Source organism: Rhynchophorus ferrugineus, unplaced genomic scaffold (assembly GCF_030347505.1).
Source record: "Rhynchophorus ferrugineus isolate W39M unplaced genomic scaffold, kcgeb_rfMv2 rfM7, whole genome shotgun sequence".
NCBI lineage: Eukaryota > Metazoa > Arthropoda > Insecta > Coleoptera > Curculionidae > Rhynchophorus > Rhynchophorus ferrugineus.
The window spans coordinates 33,617,563-33,642,025 of NW_027472586.1; the positions used below are offsets into that span (position 1 = coordinate 33,617,563).

The 24,463-nt window shown below is 33.2% G+C and overlaps 1 protein-coding gene and 1 long non-coding RNA gene across 2 annotated transcripts; both read left to right on the top strand.

Annotated features, from left to right (window-relative positions):
• Positions 1 to 7,517: 7,517 nt before the first annotated feature.
• On the top strand, positions 7,518 to 22,827 carry boss (G protein coupled receptor bride of sevenless). The gene is made up of 4 exons (XM_076410847.1): positions 7,518 to 8,188; positions 13,725 to 13,903; positions 17,965 to 19,280; positions 22,575 to 22,827. The coding sequence occupies exons 1-4, from the start codon at positions 7,641 to 7,643 to the stop codon at positions 22,758 to 22,760; spliced, it is 2,229 nt and encodes a 742-aa protein (XP_076266962.1). The 5' UTR covers positions 7,518 to 7,640; the 3' UTR covers positions 22,761 to 22,827.
• Positions 22,828 to 23,867: 1,040 nt separating this feature from the next.
• Positions 23,868 to 24,421, top strand: LOC143200371 (uncharacterized). The gene is made up of 3 exons (XR_013006703.1): positions 23,868 to 23,907; positions 23,957 to 24,046; positions 24,109 to 24,421. It is a non-coding gene; the product is annotated as an uncharacterized LOC143200371 (long non-coding RNA).
• The last annotated feature ends 42 nt before the right edge of the window (positions 24,422 to 24,463 follow it).

Genomic DNA, 24,463 nt, shown 5'->3' on the forward strand with positions numbered 1-24,463 from the left:
TCACGAATTTTATATATATTATTTATTATATAATTATATTATTAGAATATATTTATTTCACTTATTATTACACAAAGTATAGATTTCACATCTGAATTAAGATTCCAGAAGACTGTGAAAATATACTTCTTAAATTATTTCTCTGTTGTCTATAGATCTTTAAGGGAAAGAGATACTCAGTCCATTGCTTAGATATAATAGTATATTATTATCTTTTTCTATTTCTATTCTTTCCTATCCCATTAATCTGAAAAATATTGTTAACACGTTGTGTAACTATTCGAAGCTCACAAACATCTGCTAACACATTACCTAATGCAGAGAAAGAACAAGGTAGTTAAATCTGACGAATAATAGACATTACCACAACATGTGCTTGTAATTTAATCATTTTCATGAAATTCATGATGAAGATATTGGATTGATGGCAATAGTTTAAACTATTTCAAAACGCAGCATTTTTAAAATTCTTTATTTATTAATTGATATTCAGAAATCTGCTACCGAAATTTATCAAATAAATTTAGAAACTTATGGTGATGCTACTCAGTCATACCCCAATTGTGTGTTTTATTTTAAACGATTTAAACCTTTTTTCATGTAGAGGTCAACGTCAATGACAAAGAACAGTTTATAGGACCAAATAAGGTCAGACAATAAATACTGAGGTACATTAGATAAAAACCCAACTCAAAGAAGTTTCAGATCAACATCGCAGCTTCATTACTTGAACAGTGGATCTACTACTACAACCTCAAGCTCAACAAAACAAAAGCTGAATGATGTGAATAGGAATATTGCTGTACACAGAATGTGATCAGCAAGCTACTACCTTGTGTTAAAACCGAAAAGGGTTTCTTAGAGAGATGTGTACTGGCGCTATTCGAAGAAATTGAAGAAAAAGTTAGAAGAACCGTCAATAACGAGTAACCGAAGAAAAGTCGTCCTTCTGCGTGACAATGCACTGTTCGCAGCTGCCTTCTGAATATCCATGATCACTTGTTCAGATCGATGAAGCGCAGTTTGCAAAAATGGATCTATTATTGGATTGATGCCAAACTAACATCATTGTATCGTCATGGTATCACCATGTTGGCACAAAAATATGTTAATGAATACATATTGTAGCAAGTTTAGGCATTTTAAAATCAGAACTTCAGCAACAACCTTGCCTAATGAGGATAGAAGGTAATTAGAATGAGCTACGTGTATAAGAAGAACTTCCAACTACTCATTCGTTTACTGATTTTCGTAATTATAACAACCAGGTTATTATTTCATTAGTTTGAGGATAATCTACGGGCAATAGTTCTTGTGGTAACCGAGGAAGATGAACATTTAGCCAAAATGTTGTTTAATAAAATATCTTGTTAATGATTGTATTAAGTATATTTTTGTTAATCAGCAATCGAATAATCAATCAAATTAAACAATGAACCTGTAGCCCTTCTAATAAAACAGCCCATGAATGTCATAAGAGACACCGAATATACTGTCGCAGTTTGTAAAAATGTAAAATTGTAATAATTAGAGTTTAAAATGCATTAAAATGCACTGATGACACGCATTGGCTATTTTATTGGATAGTTTATAAATGTCATCCGTTAACAAACATAAAACTATACATTTTAAACCATTAATTATTTCAAAAAAGTTTGAAGAGTGCACACTAATATATTTTTTTTACTCGTATTAGGTTGATGGATCGGTCAATTGTTTTTAAACGTGTGAGACTGTCAGATGTGTGTATGTGTGCAATAACATTGTAAATTAGTTATCATTTACTATATTCTGAGAAATTCGTTATGTGAAATTTAGTTAAGTAAAGAGTCCGACTGAATATTTAAGTTTCTAACAAAATATATTAAGTGGGTAAGCATTGTTTGCTTTTTAACAATTTGGCACAGTTATATCGTGGTGCAGTAAAAAGATCCCAATAGAGTAAATATCAAAGAAATAGTAGCCCCTCTTGACCCCTAGAAAAATGTTTTCTATACGCTGATATTTCTTTGGCTTCCAAGTTTTATTAATCCCTCTATTTTATTTGGAGTTCTTTTACTGTCTTTAGTGGTTTAACTAAATTTTGTTGTAAAATCTATATTTGTATGTTAATGAGGTAGGATGGTACAAAATATTTAGCTTACGCATCTCACTGTCATCACGCACATTTAGCTTATTGGCAAGTATACGAAGGTGTCCTAATACTCTTTCGAAGTACTTAATAATAACATCTTAAACTGTACCAGGCATACCAGAAAATAATTACCGTTTTTTTAGAAAAAAACTACATGATATTCAATATATTTTTTAAAAAATGCATTCAAAGTATTGGCCATTTGATTCTGTGCATCTAGGAAATTTGTGTTTGTCCTTTGAGTAAAACCATTCATCTAGCCATTTTATAATTTCTTCGAAATTGACGAAGTACTGCTCTGCAAAGGCGTGTCCTATTGATGCGAAAAGTTAATAGTCGAACGGGGTAATATCTGGAGAGTACGACGGATGCAATAATATCTCCCATTTAAGTGCTTTCAACGCTTCCATGGCCGATTTGGCTTAATAAGACAACTTTGGGCCCATTCAATCCTTTCAAATACAGATGCATTGTTTTGCGACCATTTCGATTTGGCCTGGGAGTCGATCGGCCGGCTTCGCTAGGTGATGATTTTTTACGCCAGTGTTTTCAAAATAAATCAATTTTTATCACCCGTCACTATTTATTTCACAGTAATTCTTCGATTTTGCGCTTGCCATCATTCAATTGATGTGGCATCCATCTTTGCACATTTTGTATTTTTCAACTATACTCCTAATTGATCTCTAATCGTTTCTTGGGTCATATTTAATACTTCTGCGAATAATTTTTGGGTTTGTATGACAAGACACATCTTCGTCTAATAACTCTTGCAGTTTCGCATTTTCAAACGTGTTCGGTCTACCAGAGCGTTATCTATATAGCAATCGAAATCACCACTTTTGAATTTTCGAAACCACGCTTTTTAAGGATAGAGATTGCTTATCCTAGGTTTCTACCAGCAAACGATGGTTTTCAGCGGCTTTTTTCCATTGATTTAATAAGAAAAGTATTATTGCGTGCAGTAGGTGCACATTTTCAAGCACGAAACTTAAGATATTCAAAGATATATTAATCTATTACTATGTCACTTTCACATCCGTACTTTATTTCAAATAAAGTGATACAACGAGATATTCCTCTAGAACCTATAACGAGTGTAATCCAACGTGTTTGTGTGAAGTACTTCGAAAGAGTGTCAGTGCATCCCAATGTATTCGCTAATCAGCTAAATATGCGACGTGATAGTGAAGTGCGTAGACTAAAACGTTTACCACCACCTGATCTGATTACTGGACATATGTAGAGTTTAGAATAAGCATTAGAATAAGACTAATTAATTAAGATAATATTTTATACAGAAGATTGCTTAATGAAGTGATTTTCTACATGCCATGTATATATAATATAAACAGAAGAAATACTTTTTGCCAATAGGGCAGATTGTGGACTCACGAAGAGTAATAATAAAAAAATAAATAACTTTCACATAACATAACATATAGCTTTAAAACTTGATGTCAGTAGAATAAAATTACATACCTGCAAATAATAACATTGCAAAACTCGGTAGTGACTTTCCGGTAGACCTGGTAGTCGTTATGAGTCCTAAAGGAATATCCCACTGTACTAATTCGTTAGAAGCATAGTATGGAGCATCGCCAATGACACAAGGGGCAATGTGAAAGTTACGTGGATAGATTTTATTTCATTGGCTTAAATACGTCATATTTCAGCCACAGTTTTATTTTACTAATCAATATTCATATTCTATCTTCGTGAGACGCTAAAACTGTCGTGTATACTCGCATTACTGAATATTAGACCCAATACATTGCCCTGTGGAACTCCTGAATAGATTACATGAATTTCGGACTGTTCGTCATCTTATGTTATGACAAAATATATGTCTGTGTCATAAAATGTGAGTATCTGAAAGTGTGGATAAAGGATAAGTTTTATCACTTTTAAGACAGCCCGGTATGCTTGTGAATTGATTTAAAACCGAAAACGGGTTTAAGAAGAAGAAGAATGCAAACATGTTATAAAAATATAATGACATTTCTTTCGAATCACGTAAACACGAATTACTTAAGTCAACTTCGCAACTTAAATTACCCTAGTAAGAGACAGCAGATTGGTTTCCAACACAATACAGATTTTTTAAGATAGTTGTTTTCTAAGGGTTTCCCTAAAAAATGACATATATTAATTAGTGATATTTGAGGTTCCCATGTTACGCCGACCATGTTTCAATCATCAAAACGTCGCGAACTGCAAGGACATTTTGATATTAAATAAACATGAAGGATAATTATAGAAAAGACAGGCAATAACTTCTTAAGCCGTTAATTAAAAAAATAACTGTGCTAAACCTAACATACCAAACAAAATATTTTGCTTAATAAATGTTTTCTCTATTTCGTGGTTATAAAAACGCTTACTCAAATTAAGTAAAAGTTAAATCCAATATGGTGTTTCATATGCAAATCATGACATTATGAATGCTCAACCAAAAACGATAATTTCAGCGTTCTTCACATTATATCTTGATGGTGAGCGAAAATACAAAGCTTTGTTTAGTACAACTTACTAACTTACTTAACTTTCAGCTTATTGTATTTCATATTTCTATTATTTTAGTACTATTTTTATTAGGTGCTTGCATTCATTCTGTTCATTTTCTCATTTTAAAAAGGCATTTACTAAGAAAAATTGATACAATATATATTGATCAAAATATTTTCCACAATCTTAAACTCTTTTCCCCATCTTTCTGGTAATATAGAAATATCCTGTTACAAGAACGATGTTAGTTTTTCAACAAGTCATAAACAGAAGGCCTATGTTTGGTGATTTTGCTGGCTACTGCGGAACTTCCCATTCAAGCTGCGACAGTGTTGGTTTCACAACTCCCTCACTATTGCTGGTCCTTTTTGTTTTTCATTTCAGTATTGGCATTCGATTTTAACAACTTGTTATACCCTACACACACCCTGATTCCGCATTCGCACAACAAGAATTTGTGGCCATACATTTTTCTTCGGTATCAATGTGGATGGTTACATCATAGTAGATACACTCTTCATCGCCACCCACAATACACTACAGGAAAAATCTCTTTTTGTTACTCGGAAGCAATGAAACTCTAATTGCAACGATTCGAAGTGGCATTTTCAGTCATATCCTTTTGTAGCAATGATCGCTCCTTTTGGCTTATTGTTATCATATGTAAACGTCCTCGAACAGTACTTTGAAAGTTTGGTCAATGCAGATCAGACTCGACAGGTATTGTATTCACTAACCACGAAAAAAAAACAAAGTCCATGCAACTTTTGGGCCATTTTAAAAAATACCAAAAAAATCTGAAATAAAAGCTAAAAAGCCTGGAAACTTTGAAACTATTTATTAGAAACAATCTCTATTTTTGAGAAATGATTTTACAAATTACTTCATCAATCACAACTATATATGTAGCGGTGGTAAAAGAGCATTATATGGACAAATGATACTTGGAGGAAGGTTGTACTTATAAAGAACACATTATTATATTACGGAATATCATTAGTTTATTGCAGGTTTCATTAGTTTATAGTAACTTGTTTGTTGAAAAAAAGATGTTCTATTTAGAAACATCGTCGATTGAAAGTTATTCTAGTAAATGTTTAATGTTCCATATTTAAACATTTAAAACATGAATTATTTTTTCATATATTTTAATATGTTTGTATACATGTATATGTGTATTATGTACATGTGTCTCCATTTTAAAAGCGAGGGAAAATCATTTTATTTAATCGATAAACCCCCAAGCTAAGGGTAAAAGTTTATATTGATTGTTGCCTGGCAATATCTGAGTCACGAAAAGGAAACGGGCGCATCCTAACTCCCCTAGCCATTTTATATACATGAGTAGCATCATTGAATATGCAATACGACAGAAAATCATTGTTATATATAACAATATTTCATCTAGTAAAGTATTTTCTGGCAGTAAGGCAGTAAGTAATGCCATCATTTCTAGTTACCAGTAATTAAAGAAATATTATAATTACGCAAATTTTTCTCAGGACTTTCTCAGAACTGCAATATGCAAAATCAAAATATTTCAATATAAATTACATATATATAACTATGTAGTGAATGAAAACAATGAATATTGATAAAATTTACTACTTACTTAATAAGTAGTGAATGTACAGACTAATATATTTATATTGTTCATTGTAATTATTAGTTAAAAATTCAATTACAAGCATCAAATTCAGCACTGAGTTGTTTCACATTTTATAATTTTTTACTATGCATATGTTGGTTGTTGAAATACACACCCACACACCATCAAATACACACCAACTGAAATAGAGTTTGTAAAATTGTTTTAATAGTATTATTGTAACATTGTTATTATTATAGGAGCATTCTCATGGATTCGAATGTGATATGTTTATACAAAATCATGGGATGCTTAAGACTACGAAGGACTACAAAATCAAACCCAAGTTACTGGATAGAATACCACCATATGGCTAGGGTGAAAAGATTATATGAAAGGGCGATATATTTAACTTCTATTTCTTTTCTTTTATTCTATAAATTAAAAAGAAATTCAAATTCAAATCGACTTATTGAACTCCTAATTAAAAATTAGTATTTGAAATAATTTTATGGAATTTAATTTTTAAAAAAAGCAGTCAATAGAAAACATTGTCATTAAAAAATTTTAAAAATAAAACAATATTATGTCATAGGCCACTTCTATATATTACTTCAATGAAATGACCAGACATATCCTAAAATGAAATACTAACGAGGGTTTTTTGTGACACAAAAAAGTAAACCACTACTGCTCACTCAGACCATCATCTAACATCGAATATAATAAGTGAATCAAAAGGAGTAATGCAACACTTGCTAATAATATGGCAGGTGAAACAGAAATACTATTTAGATATTTCTTCACACGTTTTCACGAAATTCGGAACATGTAGCGAAATATTGTAACATTTCTACTTATCAAACCTTTCAATAGTCGATTCAATTTCAGTTGAAATATATGATAATCCTTAAGGGCAGTTTTGTACTGTTTACGCCTTGAATATTCTATAATTTAAATCAACAATGCAAAAACATAAAAAATAATATTGACATATGTTTTTAAATATTCAACGTTTTTTGGAAACAGATTAAAATATTGTTCATTGATTGTTGCTTCATAGAATATAATTGTGAATAAATAAAAGACCGCAGCTGCCATAGAGAAGTTAAGGGAAATAATATAGAATATAAAGTCATTTGTATAGTTAGGAATCCATTGTGTCATTTCCGCGAATTTGTTGAATATGAATAACTCAAACAATAGGGGAATTAGTCAGTAGCCGAATAGAGAAGCCTATCAGTTTTTAATGCTCCATAAATACAAATACTAACCTGGGTCCTTCAAAAAGACCCCTGTGTTTAGTGCTAAAGGCAACGGAGCTTGAAGCGGAACTAAACAAAAAAAATAAGCGACAATCGCCCACAAAACCGAACCGATGCCGTGTTAACATCAATCATAACACCCGAAATGTGTGTCTTTATCGTGTGTATGGCCGTTCTCAGTGCGCTTCCGGTGGTTCCCGCTCAAAATTTCTGGAATGGTGCCGAGGCTGACGTAAATCTCCAGTTTATTTATAACAGTTGCGACAATTCGTCGGATAATTACCGAAAAAATTCGTTGATACACTCGATGATGTGGTCTGTTCAACGACTCAACTTCCTCGACATGCTGTTCCCCTTGAAACTTGGTGTGAAAGTCCACCAGACCTGTACAGACCTGGAGTTTATGGACACCGTCTTCAATATATACAAAAACGACCAACACTACACTCTGGGAATCATCACAAGCAGTATTATCAACGATAAGCTCAAGAAATTCAGTAATTTACTGGGCATTCCTAGTAAACCCGTTCACTCTAATCTCGAGTACATGGTAAAAGCTTCAGTGTCGTTGCTGAAACACATGAATCGAGACAGAGACATCACAGTCATATCAACAGAAGAGACAATAATAGACGGTTTTTACAGAGAAGCCAGAAAAATGAACTTGTGTTTAAAAGAAGGATTTATCTCTTGGTAAGCTTCATTTTATTTATATATCGTATCGAGCTTGAGGCGTGAAATAATTCTTGTTGTTTTATGAGTCTTGTTAAATGATGAACTAAATAGATCTGGTAAAGGTATACAGAAATTAATGGCCGATATTTTCTACACCACCATTAATGTCAATCAAGATCGCTGATATATAATATATATGTGCAAAACATTAGTTTAGCATAGTGTGTAATTAAATGTCGGAATTAGTTGGTAGTATATTACGAAAGATGGCGGAAGCAATATATTGTTCCGTTATTCCCCACAGCAGCATTACTAAAAACAGTTATTTTAATACTTTTTATACTGTTAATAAGTAAATAACAATAATTTCTAAATATGTCGAATTTTATGTCAAATTAATAGTCTTGAGGGGCAATTTTAATTAATTATTTTAATACACAAAGAATACTACTCCATTTTAATGAATACTATGGCCTATACAAGTTTATTTAAAAGTAGTTTGACAGGCATCAACAAAGTTAGTTAATAATGAATTCTCATCATATATCATCTCATCATACTCATCATCGGAAGAGTCCATATCGACTACAAGACAACTCTGTTCATTGGCTAGAATCAGAAGGTTGTGGTCGGTTGATGAACTGCTAAAACTATATGAAAACATAACTAAGAATTGCTATAGACTAATTTAGATATGGTTGAATCTAGTGTTGAAGGATGAAATGTTAAAAACTGAAAACAAAAAAGTATCTATATACGACAATAGTGTCAATGCATCTCGTTCATCCAACACTTTTCCTCCCGCTGTATTCTTCGGATCATGGAATGTAGCCCATCATCGAAGAGCTTTTCGGATGCGGTATTAATTTTTTGTTTAAAATATGGAATTGTAATGGATAAAGAAAGGAAAGTAACAGCAAGTAATAGATAATATTTGTAAGGATGTTTTTTAAACAAACAATTTTTATGTATAATAGAATATATATAGTCATTTCAATAAAACAGCCAGTGCAGGTCATCAACACCATCGAACATATTGCCAAATTCAGTTTATAAAAACGTAAATTACCTTTTAAAATGGGAGAATTTTTCATTCTCATTTTACTAATTAGCATTACTATATACAAAATTCATTTTTGTTGATACTGGTCGACGACGTTGTCATATATTAATGTAAATATAATAAAATATCTCCAACCTAAAAACTATAATGGCTGTTTAATTAATTGTAGTTAAAGTCCTTCAATAAATATGCATTATATGTATATAACATTAAAATAAATTATGTTTAAAAGCATTTTTGTTCAATTATTTTATTTACATTAGTATTTTGTTGTCAAAGTCAAAATAAACGAAAATTTATTTATATTTGGTTTGGCAACGTTGCATTACAAATGTTGAAGAAGTGCATTGGCTGGTTTATTGGAAGGACTATAAACATAAATTTAATTGAAATATTTCAGCATTTATTCTCAAATTAGAAGATTAACGATGAAATTATTAATCTAATAATCGATCCATGTTTATGTAAACAAGCAACAAAATAAAATTGCCGTAAAAACATGTCCTCTAAAAAAATATTTCTAACAAAAATATTGAACCGACTTCAAAAAATAAATAAAAACTCATTAGAAAATAATAGAAGTAGATAGATAGGTTTAGGTAGGTATTAAGCTAAATGGTTTTTGTTTATTGTTATTTAGTTATTACGATTATTATGTACATATTTTGTTTTAAAAGGATTTTTTGTGTTGAAAGTCTATGTATTTTTTATTTTTTAATGAGTTCCTTATTTATTTTTTGAATTCGCTTCAATGTTTTGTTAAAATATTTTATTTTGCTCTTTTTAGTGTTACAATTATGCAATAAATTACGCAGTTATTTTATTAAGTATTACAATGGATAGCCCAAGTACAAGTACAGCCCGTATGAGGAAAAATAAGAATAAAGAAACAATTATTGGAAATAAGAAACGTTTCAGGCTTTGGGGTCCGCTACCTAGTTTAGGTGATTTGATAAATATACCAATCAAGCTGAAACAAAAAAACTTGGTGCCCTGTCATATGATATGGTTAGTGTTAAAAAGCAAACTGAATGGTTTTTACCTCCGATTTTCCGACACATCAGTTCATCAGTAACATTATACCCAAATATATGATTATAACATTGTACATACCTTTAAAATTGGAGGTATTAAAGATAAAAATAAGAAAACCACATTACAGTGCTTTGAACATGTCTGTCGGATGAAAGACGAAGGAATCCCTTAAACTTCTATGGCAACGTCGACGTTTTGGGTAGAATACATAGCAATCAGCTCAGAAAAAGGCATAGAGCAAGATTTTTTTAGTATATTGGCAGAAAATTTCGAATAACTTGTATTAAATAATGGATAATATTTCAATTAGCATTAACATTGTTGATTTTTTAAAATACATATATCCATTTAAGCGAAAAAAATTGTGAAAACGAACTGTTAAACTCTTGTTAACGACCATTGTTTAGTAGATGCTCGTATTTAATCGGCCACAAAGCATCTTGTTTATAAACATTTAAACCTGTTATCGTTCTCGCATATTTTTATGTTTACGTTAATTGAGATGCAAGAGTCCTTTTATGTCAGTCACTGTCAGCCAAATACGACACGCTATAAAGTTAGACAAAAAAATTGTACGAAATATTTGTTTTCGTTACTGTTTAGCCTTAGTTAATTGATTGGAAATATATTGCAATTTGGGATCCGGGTAAGCGGTTAAACCGACTGCCTTGTTGTCAGGGGTGTCGCGAAATCGAATTATGCTTCGATGTTGATAATTATTAGGGTGTTAATTGGGGCTAATAAGCAGTCGTGGTCCATGGTTACTAGCCAATTTAATATATTTATTTCAGCCACCATGTATTCATGTATGGTCCTGGAATTAGTTCTTAAAAAATTAGGTGTTTGGTTATTCGATTATTATTATACATTTTGATTATTCGTAAAAACCTAACTCAAATGTTAAATTCGATTGTTTCGACATTTCCTTACTTAAAACAACAGTTTTGTAACAAAGCTGATATAGAGCGATTAAAATAGAATTTCTTTCTTTCTTTGGGTGCTTTTTTTCCTTACCGTTGCATCAACAGAAAATAGTAAAGACATTAAGTGTTAGGTTAAATTAACTTAAAAAGATTTTTTAATTTTCAACTTTATTGTAGAAAGGACTGTCTATCGATAGTTGCTACTTTTCCCATCTCTCAGGTAATTTAAGGATTTTATCTCGAAAAAATTATGTATCTTTTGAGCCCATTCACGAATCAATCTATTTTATGGTATCTTCATAAGAAGTGAAGCTCTATTCAGACATCCAGATGTCACAGAGGGTAATATGACAAAAATCCACGATCTCATATTGACAGATTGCTGATTGAAGGTGTCCGAGATAGCTGAAATAGAGGTCATCTCGAAGGACCGTGTGAGTCATATCATGAAGGATAGTTTGGCATGACCAAAGCTGTCAGCGAGATGGGTTCCGCGTTTGCTCACTCCAAATATCAGGCGCAACTGTGAAGCCAATTCAAAGCAGTGTTTCACGCCGTTTAACCGCAATCCGAACGTATTTCTGCGTTTCGTGACCGCCGATGAAACATGAATCCACTTGTATACACCAGAGACCAAGAAACTGTCAAAACAGTGGAGTTCATCCGTCGAACATGCTCCGAAGAAAGTGAAGACTGTCCTATCGGTCGGAAAGGCGATGACACCCATTTTCTGGAATTCACAAGGCGTGATCTACATCGGCTACCTGGAGATGGACGAAACGGTCACAGGGCTATTACGAATTATTCAATCGATTCGATCTCGAACTGCAGAAAAAAACATCCTCATTTGGTGAAAAAAAGCTGCTCTTCCAGCACGACAATATACCGGCTTACTCGTCCACACTCGCTACAAATTGGTCGAATTGTGCTACGAACTGCTACCCATTGTCATCTACCGTACTCACCATCACGGACGTTTTTCGGCAATTTCGTCCTTCAGACGGTCCAATAATGCTATGTAATAGTCGCTATTGATGGTCCTTCCTTTTTCAAGGTAGTCAATGAAAATTATTCTATGCGCATCCCAAAATACAGACGCCGTAACTATTCCAGCCGACTGCTGCGTTTTCCCACGCTTTGGAGCGGGTTCATCATGTGCAGTCCACTCGGATAACTGTCGATTGGACTTCGGAGTGAAATGATGGAGCCATGTTTCTTCCATTGTCACATATCGATGCAAAAACTCGGGTTTATTACGCTTGATCATCTTCAAACACTGCTCCGAATTATCAACTCGTCGAAAGTGAACTCGCGCGGCACCCACTTTGCACAGAGCCATCTCATACCCAAATATTCGTGAATGATATGATGTACATGTTCAGTTGATATCTTTAGAATGTCTGCCGTTTCATTCAGTTTCAATTTACGGTCATTCAAAATCATTTTGTGGATTTTTTAAATGTTTTCGTCGGTAACAAACTCTTTTGTGCATCCACTGCGTTCACTGTCTTCGGTGCTCATTTCACCACGTCTAAACTTAGCATACCAATCCTTGATGGTTAATTTTCCTGGGCAGTGTCCGAAAACTCTTTTTCTTTCGTTTTAAACTCGTTTTCGCTTCAACTGTATGTTTTCCCTTCAAGAAGCAATATTTCATCATCACGCGAAATTACTTTTTTCACAATAACAAAAGTTGCTTCACTCAAAATGCTATAATTCACAAACTAATGATCCGACAGCTGTCAAATATATACACGCAAATTTTGAGGCTTAGGTCTAACTAAAAAACATATGGATTTAATTCTAGTAGCGCCATCTATATGTCAGGCCGGGGCCTTTTCAGTTGATTTGTGGCCATTCTTCAGTTAACCTTATGTAATTACGTTTCCAATAAAATATAATTATCTAATGGTGCGTTCAAAAGAGAGTTGTGAGAATTATTTCGAATTGCTATAATGACGGAAAAAGGATACTAAAACTGCTATTATGCTGCTATTAAAACTGCTAAACTAAAACAGATAGTATGTTCTTAGTAATTGTCATAGTAATAAAAATTCTTTTTGTAAAATACTATGAATTCACCATATATTATAATCCCACACTAGATATATTTTTAAAAAATATGTTTGTGATGACTCTCGCGCTCAGCCAAATATAATTTGAAATAGTATTTATTCTATATTTTTAAACTAGAAGTGTTTTCATTATAAATATCGTGTGTGGGCCAGTATCCCCTAGTGTTGACTATTTAATGCTAACATGGACTCACATAAAAACTGATCAATCACATAAAATAATATTTATATAGAACTTCAGATAAAAATAATACATTATTTCACATCATGCTAATAACCAATCAATAATTAATTATTTTTCTGCCACTCTCCTCAATCAAAAAACAATTTTATTTCACACGAATCTAATATAAACGATTACTAATGTTTTTTAATAAATCTCGATGACCAACGGCCAATTTATATTGACGACTCGATCCTATACCAAACACGTTGCATTCGACGCCATAAATTTTCAGGAACAACAGTTCGATGACACCGAATGCGACTATCGGCGAGACCGTTGTAGTTTTTGCAGCAGCATCCGCCATTGAGCAGCTTGTTCCTCCTGCTGGACGCGGCAGCTACGAGTCGGCCGACACCGAGGACCATGAAAACGTTATCGTGGTGGTACCGCTCGATGGAAATCCTCCGAAAGGTATCTATATTTTAGAACTTGTTTCTTTACTTAGTCAAAAATTTATTATACGAGGGTGGTTCAAATATGATGGAGACAAATGTTAGAGATTGCTCGCATATATGTTTTCAAGGTCATAGTTTGAGTATGTGGTAGCTGTTTGTGAAGTTCGGTAGTGAGTGCCTGAGTTGGGCTGCCATTTTTAAATGGGCCAAAACATTCAGGAATAGCCGCGAAACCGTCGAGAATGAGCCGTATGATCGTTGACTCGAACCAGCATCACACCAGACAACATTCGCCGCGTAGAACAACTCATTTTGGAGGAACGTCAGATGAATGTTCGAGACATTTCGGCAGAACTCGGCATCAGTATTGATAGTGGAGAGTCTATCATCCACGAGCACCTTCAGTATAAATAAATCAAAATAAGGACGCGATGGGTTCCTAAACAGTTGAACTTCTAGCAAAAATTTACGCGGTTGAAAGTTTGACGACGCTTGCTCACGCCATTCGAGGCAGAGGATTTTTTAACGCGAATCTTCACTACAGACGAGACCTGGGTACACTATTACACCTCCGAAATCAAGATGTTCTCTAAAAAGTGAAGGAAGAAGGCGGAAGGGCGCCAGTCAAAGAGAAAACAACCAGGTCCGCCGGTAAAGTTCTGTGTACGGTTAGCATACCATTAATGCTGCATATTACTCTAAACTTCTGAAAACACACCCGCTCATCGCTCGAAACGGAGGAGTATTCCAGCACGAAGTGCAATTCTTCTCCAGGATAACGCGCGCTTTAATATTGCACGTCTCACGCTCGATACAATATCGGAATTAAGGTGGGAGGTACTGGAACACCCCCTTCAATCTGGATTTATCACCCTCCGACTACCACATGGTTGGAGCACTGAAAGAAGCCCTTGGAAGTCATAGATTCCACACCGACGACGAGGAAGAGGAGTTCGTGCGTACATGGCATTCCGGATTACCCAAGGAATTCTTCGATACCGGCATCAAAAAACTTAGATAGACAAAATGCGTAACTATTGAGGGAAAATACCTAGAAAAACTGTACATTTTTGCAAATTTTTCAATAGTAAATAACGTGTCATAATATTTGTCTCGAACATATTTGAGCCACCCTCATACGTACCGATGATATATTTAAAGGAAATTTATGTTAACTATGAACATTACTTCAGTTTGGTAATCGTGTCTGAAAAATAACTCCTTTTTATCACTATACTAATTATGAAACAAGTTATCATAGCAAGAAGAATTTCATGCAGCTTTCATGATACAATATCAGGCATTCCAACCAAAATATATGGCTCTGAACTATACCTAAATATCTCGCTTTTTGAATTAATTAAATTAATTAATTATCAACAAAAAAGACAAATCAAGAAATTTGACGTTAGATTGGTAATCGTTCTGCTCGTCACTCGAAGTATTTCTTGATGTAGTTAAGTGGAGTTTGGGTAAAAATATCGCAGTTGAAGCTGTAAGGACACCACAAACTATTTTAATTACGAAACATCAAAGCTAGTCCTAGAATTGTACGTAGATTCTCGATAAAAGCATCGTAGTTGAGGGGATAATCTATTAGAATTTGGAGTCACCAAAACACTATATTCCCTATACATTATTCCATGGAAATTTGGGCAAAAACAGTGCAATTTGAAAGATCATAAGGGCTTACTGGCAGACAAAATATATAGAAAGTATAGCCGATACTCACAAATAATTTTAATACAACTATAAGCGGTCCAGATACACGGTTTTGGTCATTTCTTTGACTGATGAGCCTTGGCTAGGAATACCATGTATACCAAGGAATGTATTTATATATTTATTAGAAGTCTGGTTTGCTTATGTGTGCATTACATCTCCACATGACAGAACTGTTTTGTATTAAGATAAGAGAGCACAAAATATATTACACCATACCTTTCGATAACAATGCTAATGATTGTAGACAATAAATAGTAAGGAAAATATATTTAAATTTAATTTTATATTTTACATTTAAATGAAAAGTATATTTACTGTAGTACGAATAAAGTTAAATAAACAAAAAATAATTATTGGAGACACTTATTCTCCTCCAAAATATAAACTCAAAATGAGAATAACTATTGAACCACTTGATAGTAATATTCATTGGTGGACGAGAATTTAATTTTTAACAGGTAGAACGAAAATATATACTAATTACATTTAAAGGCAAACAACTAAGATAAGCAACCGAAGAAAGAGACTATTATTACTAGCGTTGGGAACTATCGACTGAAAACAGTCGAAACAGTCGATAGTCAAAAAACTAGCGCACGGTTCGACTGTTTTTTTCAATACGTGGTGTCAGACGAAGATGTACGAATCCTTTTCTGTATAAATTGTAAGAGAAGAAGCACGGAGATAACTGCTTGGTGCAATTAATTTTATATGTGGTTATATTTTACAACAATAGTATAAGCGAGACAGAGATGTATAAATTACTTGACGAACTAACTTTTAAGAAAAGAAGGAAAAAATTATTACTGAATACTATTATAATAATTATACATAACATGCAATTTATAATTTAATTTTAAACGAAGTAGAATTACTTTTATTTTTGTATGTTCTGTAGATCTATAAAAAGGAATGGAATTTTTCTATGAAATGGAATAATACCCCACAAATGTATTGTATTTTAATGTATTGATTGCTATTTTTAAATAATATACTATAATAAATATAGACAATACAATAAAACTTAAACAAAACCTAAGAACTAAAGATGTATAATAACCATAAATACTAATCAAAATTATTAATAATAAAATTATTATAATAATAAAAATTAATCATATATATAATCATAGAAAAAAAAATTAATCCGTGACAATTAAAAATGATCTGAATGAGATAAATGCTTTATTTATAATTGAGCGAAAATATTTTTAACAAAAATCGAGAGCGTAATCGAAATATTACCTATTATTGCCATAAAATCAGTCAGAATATTCTACTATTTATCATTCCCAATTTTAAGCCTTTTATTCTATTACAATCTTGAAAAAATCATACCAAAATGCTATAATATTAATGTACTATTATATACTATTACTATATTGTTACTTACAAGCAAACTACCAAAAAAATCATAAAACTACATGTAATACATATAAATTTTTTGTCAAGGTGGCGGCTAGGACGACAGAGCCAGAACGTTAAAAATTAGTCGGACCGAAAATAGCGACTGAAATAGTCATTGGTAAAAAGTAGTAAAATCAGTAGAATCAAAAATATCGAGTGAAACAGTCGATAGTAAAAAGTAGTCAATTACTAAACAGTCGATAGTCAATTTCAGTCGATAGTTCCCAACACTAATTATTACCATCTAACAGTTGAGCCTGGCCTGAATAATAGGCACTGGCTTAGTGAGTCTGATAAAATCCCTAACTTACTAGATTTTTTACGAACAAGGTGATAACAAACTAGGTATCCTACAGACAAGAATGTACTTATAAGTAAAACTCAACATTAATAGAAATAAAACTCAAAAGCTTAGGCGAAAAATCAAAAAATTGAAATAAGGAAAATTAACTTCATTCTTCAAGAGAATATGAAACGTCCAATTACAACTCTGGACAATAACCAGAGGATTAAGGAGCATATAACATCTATACCATGTATGAGGAGCAACAATGCACCGAACAAACAACAATTTCACAGAGTATATTCAGTACCATTATTTGTAAATAAATCCATAAGAAATATATTAATTGAGAATATTTAATTTCCTTATATCTTTAGTTAGTTCTTTCGAAAATTTGAGATCGATTTTCTCTTGTGGAATGAGTATATGACAGCAGAGCCTTTTTAATATGGGATTTTTATTTGTTAGGACTATGACCTGTCATTACTTCATCATAAAACTCACTAAAGATATCTATTGAATGGTTTACCTTTTGATATTGACAACGAATATATATCGAAATAATATGAAATAAGATGTAAAAATAACACAGCGTTAGTAGGCTTATTAGTTAAAATACTAAAATTTTCTAGATTTTTCACACGATTTTTATATATTTCCAGATCTGCCCGAAAACACATACGTCATCCTGCCGCCTCACTCCCACGACATCTCTTTAACCTCGCCAGAAAATATTTTACCATCACCTTTACTGTTCGATGTGGCGCATCCTTTACAGGAATACATCCTCCAGACGAGACAGTTCCTCAAAACACATTGCAATGACACCATTTACAAAGTAAACTGTCTCAGGAGCAAACTGAAGCTGAACAGACCTGCTACATATTTGGACGATATTTCATTGATGAACTTGTATAAGATAGAACCGTTGAAACCGTTGTTTTCATATCAAGTATTTCGATTTGTTGGCAACATATCACTGGGTAAGGCTAATCCGTACTATACTACATACGAGATGGTTGGTTCCTACAATATTTTCGGCGATAACATCACCTGGTTTGGCACAGATACCTTCAATGAAACAGAAAGTGGCAATCGGACAGACTCCATCTGTCTTGATGAGTTTATAATCAATAAAATCAACTGGAAATCAGAACTCAGTCAGGACAACTTTAACTTTAAATCTGAGTCTTGGATATACGCTTTCCTCTCCTTGTCTCTGCTAGGAATCATTCTCTGTATCGCCATTCTCATTTTCCTATTGTCAACGATAATTCAAAGAACAACCTTCGAGGGTAACCCTGTCCTGTCTCTGTTACTGCTTTTCGTCGTGGTTCTTCTCTTCACCTCTGTACTACCGTTCAGTCTTGAAGCTTCTCAACCTATGAAGGATTATCTGTGCACCGTGAAGGTTCTTTGCGCCACCCTCAGTTTCACTGCTGCTTTCTCGCTTATTCTTAGCAGATCTATACTTCTCAGCACCGTCAGTAAAGAGATGGGATTCATGTCCCATATTGCGGGACCTGTGCAGTCTTTTCTTTGCCTGTTCATCTTCGGCGTGCAGGCCGCTCTAAGTCTCCATGTCCCCGGAAGATGCCAAGAGGTATTCGACACCCAGGGTTTCGTATATCTCATGTCTTACAACGTCGTACTCCTCTTGTTGATGTTGTGCCTTACGCCGCTAATCTACAAAAGCGAGCGTAACTACAGGGAAGGGAAATACCTCACCATCGTGGTCCTGCTGATTTCTGTAAGCTGGTGCGCCTGGTTATCGGGTTACGTCGCTTTGGACAGAAGCTGGAGAGAGTTCATGGTGTGCTTTGGTCTGGTATCCACCGGAGGACTGTTCTTGGGGTGCGTCTTTATACCGAGGACGTATCTGATGACTATAGCAGCTGAGAGAGATAAAATTACCAGTGCCTTGCCTTCTCTAGCTACTGCCACGAGTGCCATCGATTTGTACAGGGCGCATGCTCAGGTAATATAAGCATTTACTATGTCTCATTGATTGATAAGGTAAATACGATTTTATGATTTGAGAAACACTGATGTATTCTAATTTATGGACTATATACCTAAAATTAGAACCTGTGAGATAACGAAATACGCAACTATAAACGGTTATTACACACGATATTATGTTATAAAGAATTATACTACTGCTATAAACAGTAAAATAAATTTGTTTCAATGAAAATGTCATCTGTTGTTATCGATTAACTTCTATTCTTTTTGGCAACATAATAACTCCGCTTTTCATTTTATTTTTGTATTTAATTATTTTTGTATAGATGATAGAACCATCTATTATAATTCTACACATTTCAGTTAGAGTATTCTTGCAAGTCAAGGCAAACACTTAATATATATCGCTGTGAATAGTGGACATATATTTTGCCTTGACATCTCAATTCTCGCTCGCTATTTTGAGCCCCCGGCATAGAATAAGAGATATGCAACTCAACAGGGGACTCTGATGCAAAGTTTTGCCTTACCCAACATCCAGGGGGCACCATAATTGGCTGACCAAGGAATTTAATTGGTTAAATCTCCATTATAACCTATAAGTGAAATATTTTACTGTGATTTGATTGGCTCATTAGTAATGTTTGGCACGTGACAGCCTTGACGTCATGCTAAATTGACCAATAGAATTTAAATAAAAAACTTTGTTTTTCTGAAATAAATTTATTAAATAAAATATAAATATAATCTGTAAAAATAAGTAATAATAAATTTAATCTATAACAATAAATAAATATTAATATATAATGTAAACTTATCTATAAAATATAAATATAATATACATATATATAAAATTATAAACAAAAAACTTTGGCACATTGCAAATCAAATTTATCTCTTCCGCCTTTTTCCTTTTTCATATTTGTTTAGTGCCATCAATTTAATAGGATCTATCAGAGTTGTCTTTTTCTTTTCTTATATTGGAAGCAAACTTCAACTGTTCGCCTGTTTTAGTCAAAAATATATAGCGCACCTTGTTATTACTTCTAATATTTTACAATTGAAGGCTTTTAAATTTACTTTTTTAAAACATTTGACACGAATTTTGATATATTATCAACGTCGCAAAATCACTGACTAAAATAAAAGAGATTGCTCAAAGACCTACTGACAGTATTTTCATTTCGTCCCCTGTTAGTGTAGAATGTAAATATTTAGAGCTCTCATGTTCATCCTCTTCACAATTACCTAAACGCCAATGAGATGAAAAAAATAATTTATGTTGTACGTTTCAAATGATTTCTAAAACATACCAGCCGAGGATGTATATTCCCGAATCTATGGGCTAGATTCAAAACAAACCATCTTCGTTAAGTAGCCTTAAGCCAATATATTTATTTGGATAATTACAATTTTTTTCCTTTGATGAAATGAACTCCTCAAGGTAGTTATTTAATTGATGACACTTTAACAAATTTATTCTTACTTGGTCAATAAATTTTACACCAAAATTGATCGTGTATTGGACATCGATTAATCATCTCTTAATATATTTGCGTTCAAGAGCTATTATTTTATTGGAGTTGCAACTATTGATCCAAGAAGAAAAGTATATAGCCATCTGCATAGCGATTTTCGGAAGGGGGTTAATTTCTAAAATAAAAAATAAATATTTAATATTTATATATTCATATATAAACTTATCCCAAGAAAATATACTGTAACGATCATAATTTTTTTGGTGCTTAATCCAATTGGTTTGGAATTTTTAACATTATCGACAATTTTTTACTGACAGCCAAATACTTCTTCGAACGAAAAGATTCTGTATTTCTTTACTATCTGTGCATCCGGGTACATAACACTTTCTAGACCGATAATTCAGTTTACTTTTTGTACTACCTACTATATACTAATGAACTAATAATTTAATTTCTAAACGCACTATTCCATATGTCTGCGTTCAGAATAAATAAATAACAAACGTACCATAGAAACGAAGTGAGCTAATCGGACCCCTTCGGGGCTTATAGCGTAGGGAGTAAGTAGTAAGTTAAAAGTAGCCACATCTACATGTTGGACGTCGCGAAACATTTCCCCAAAATTTCCTATGAAGTTAAATCTCTATTTCTCTATGGCCCTCGGATTCTTTCCGGAGAGTTTTAATTGGTACCCAGAATAGTTTAAAATGATTCAAATTGATTTAATTTGTTTCAGTCAAATTTTCGTTTTAGAAAAAAAAACCAAATGTTTACAAAATGAATTTGAGTGAGGAATGTTCGTCTGGTCGGTCGGAATGTGTGGCTGTCGATACGATTGTTTGTCCGAACACTCTAAACTACTAAAGGATCTTAGCGCTTGCTACATCACTCCCCTCCTAGTGGAGCTGCCGTGGAACGTACCTCTATATGGTGCAGGTTCAGGAATGCACCCGCACTTAAGCAATGAATCTCTTAGGGACTGCTTATGAGACGGGGATTTCAATCTGAGCGAAGAGTTTTACGGAATCAGCTGCCATCGAAGATTTAGCAGGACGTCGCAGGAAGTGTGGTGCCTTACGTGTTCCGTTTTGTGATGCAAGGCTGTTCAAGTGTGGGTGTTGTGCATGATGGACTTCTGTAGTTTTCGTCCATCAGCCTAGTCTCATGGGATAACGTCGACCATGTTATGTTGATGGGTTCCATTCCTCGTGCTATCCTTCTATGCACGTGTCGAGTAGCTTATGTTGAGTTGGTTTACCTGTTAGGCACTTCGATCACGTCGGGGTCTCTAATTGTAGGAATATTCGTCGGGTCGGTCGGTGGGTGCGGCTGTCGATACGGTCGTTTATCGAAACACTTACTACTATTTTATGGAAGGAATTCGCGCGAGAACTGAAAACACTGGTTGAATAAGACTTGTTTATTTTAATATTGAATGATACATATGGTTGACGGGAGAATGGACAGGATATTGGGTTAGGTAAAGGAAGTACGGTAGCGCTGTGGAAGTGGTACTGTTACAAGGGGGTAGAGAGAACAAAAGAGAGAGGGAGACGTCGTTGTGGTGACCTTTAATAGCCGGGAACCGTATGGTGCCAATCCACCAGCCTTGCCAACCTTTAAACTTGCTGTAGGTGAATGCGTGGTAACCTAAAGGGTCGTAGCGGACGCTAGTATACCTTACAATTAATAAGGACATATTTTTGTTTGAGTAAAATATATATTAACTGAAAAATTATATATAAAATCAACTAATGATTAATATAAATGGCCATTACTTTTTATAATCCTACTAATATTCCGCTTAATATTATTCTGTTTTTCAGCCTATTTATGACTGTGTAAATGTTCCTGCCATCAATGCCACGTTTAACAGAGGAGGTCACAACAATGTTCCTGCGAATCCATTACAACATCCGGATCTATATTCCTGCCCAGCGTTACCGGACGATCTGGATTTTAACATGCATTGCGATTCGCCCAACAACAATGACAAAGTAACCAGATTTTAATAACAAGCCTTGTACTTATTTCGTAGATATAGGATTTAAAACTGTAAATAAAAAATTATATCATCTACTCTAATGCCATGATTCACCCTAGTATGTTTATGAGATTATGAAAATGTCGAATTTAAAAGATCTCAATATTCTTATAAATAGTTTAATAAGGAACTTCGCCATTTCATCCGCAATGTGCATTATAATCTATAGAGTATGTTAGTGAGTTGTGCATGTATCATTATATAATACAATTCAAATATATTAAACTAACGAGTAATTGAAAATTATCTTTCTTCATAATTGTAATTATAATTTCTTATACAGATATATATTTATATAAATATATTTTGGATAACCGGCGCCTTCGCCTTTTCATCATCAGCAAATTATCAAGTGAATCACCCCTTTTCAACGGCGTATTGTACAATTATAAATAAAATATTGAAATGTAATATAATGCATTCTTAAGTCCTTATAAGCAGCTTACAGAAATCACCCAATTAGAAAATATAATCAATATAATTACCAACATAGCAGAAACTTACAAAGTATATAGTCTATCCAAAGAAGTAGCGATGTTATCGCATCAATTCCGAGTTTTAGTTTAATGTGGCTTTGACATATAACAAAGTACTAGTATAAAATAAAATAATGAAAAAAAAATGTTATCACTAAAGTTAATTATGCAGCTACAGTAGTTTATAGATTAGAGTACATCGAACTATTTTCCACACCACCCATGAGGTAGAGTTTTAAGGGCCTTTTTTATCAACGGTGGCTCCTCAATAAGTATACATGTGTATTAAACTCCAAATTTAATGCCTGTTTTCTAAAAGAAAACTAATTAAATTATGTCCTGTCATTATTTTAATAATTCTTCTTATTTAAAAAATGATTGATCATAGACATCCATGAAAAACCTATACATTCATGCCTATACAAGTTTCGATTGTCTAGAACTGCATATGCGCACTTGTTCTAATCTAGCCTGAAAGTGTTCACAACTACGCCTCCTTTTCTATATACGCCTTGTTGTTTACCTCATTAGTGGTTAAGAGTCATTTTTAGGTTAATTTTGTATTTACATTAAGTTGAGGTAATATAATTATTTCATAGGCAAAATTAGCGGCAGGTAATGAGAAAATAAGTGTATAAGGTATGAATTATTAGAAAAATATTACCATTTTATAACACTAATTTTGTAGATTGTTATGGAACAAAGGATATATTTTTATGTTAAATACTATGGAACAGAACTTATATGAAGATTATAGTAAAGGTAAAAATGAAATAAGGTAATGTTTGTAAACCTTTTATGTCTATTTGTTATTTTACTTATATATTTGTGATTTTACAGATATTTTAAAAGATATTTCGAATCAAGACAAATATGAATGAAAAACAAATACACTAAGAAGGAATGCCAGGGTATCAGTTGAAAAACTGTTAGATTCGTTGGTTGATTTGGTAGATTTGATAATTTGTAAAAGGATTTTGAACATTGAACATTGAACATTAACAATTTCTTCTTCGATGTGTCTGGTCGAGTTCATCCAAACCAAAGGTGTTATCAACCATTCTAACTCAACAATTCTACGAAGAATAAGAACAATATATCTGCGATGAATTATTAATAAATGTTATGACTAATAAAACCTAATTAAAAGTTATTCGAACGTTTACCCTGTTCCATCAATTTTTTTTTATCTTAG

Excerpts from the sequence above, each read along its gene's own strand:
- boss (XM_076410847.1), top strand. The coding sequence starts at position 7,641 with ATGTGTGTCTTTATCGTGTGTATGGCCGTTCTCAGTGCGCTTCCGGTG. Across the intron at positions 8,189-13,724 it reads AAAGAAGGATTTATCTCTTG|GAACAACAGTTCGATGACAC; the intron begins GTAAGCTTCATT and ends ATAAATTTTCAG. Across the intron at positions 13,904-17,964 it reads CGATGGAAATCCTCCGAAAG|ATCTGCCCGAAAACACATAC; the intron begins GTATCTATATTT and ends ATATATTTCCAG.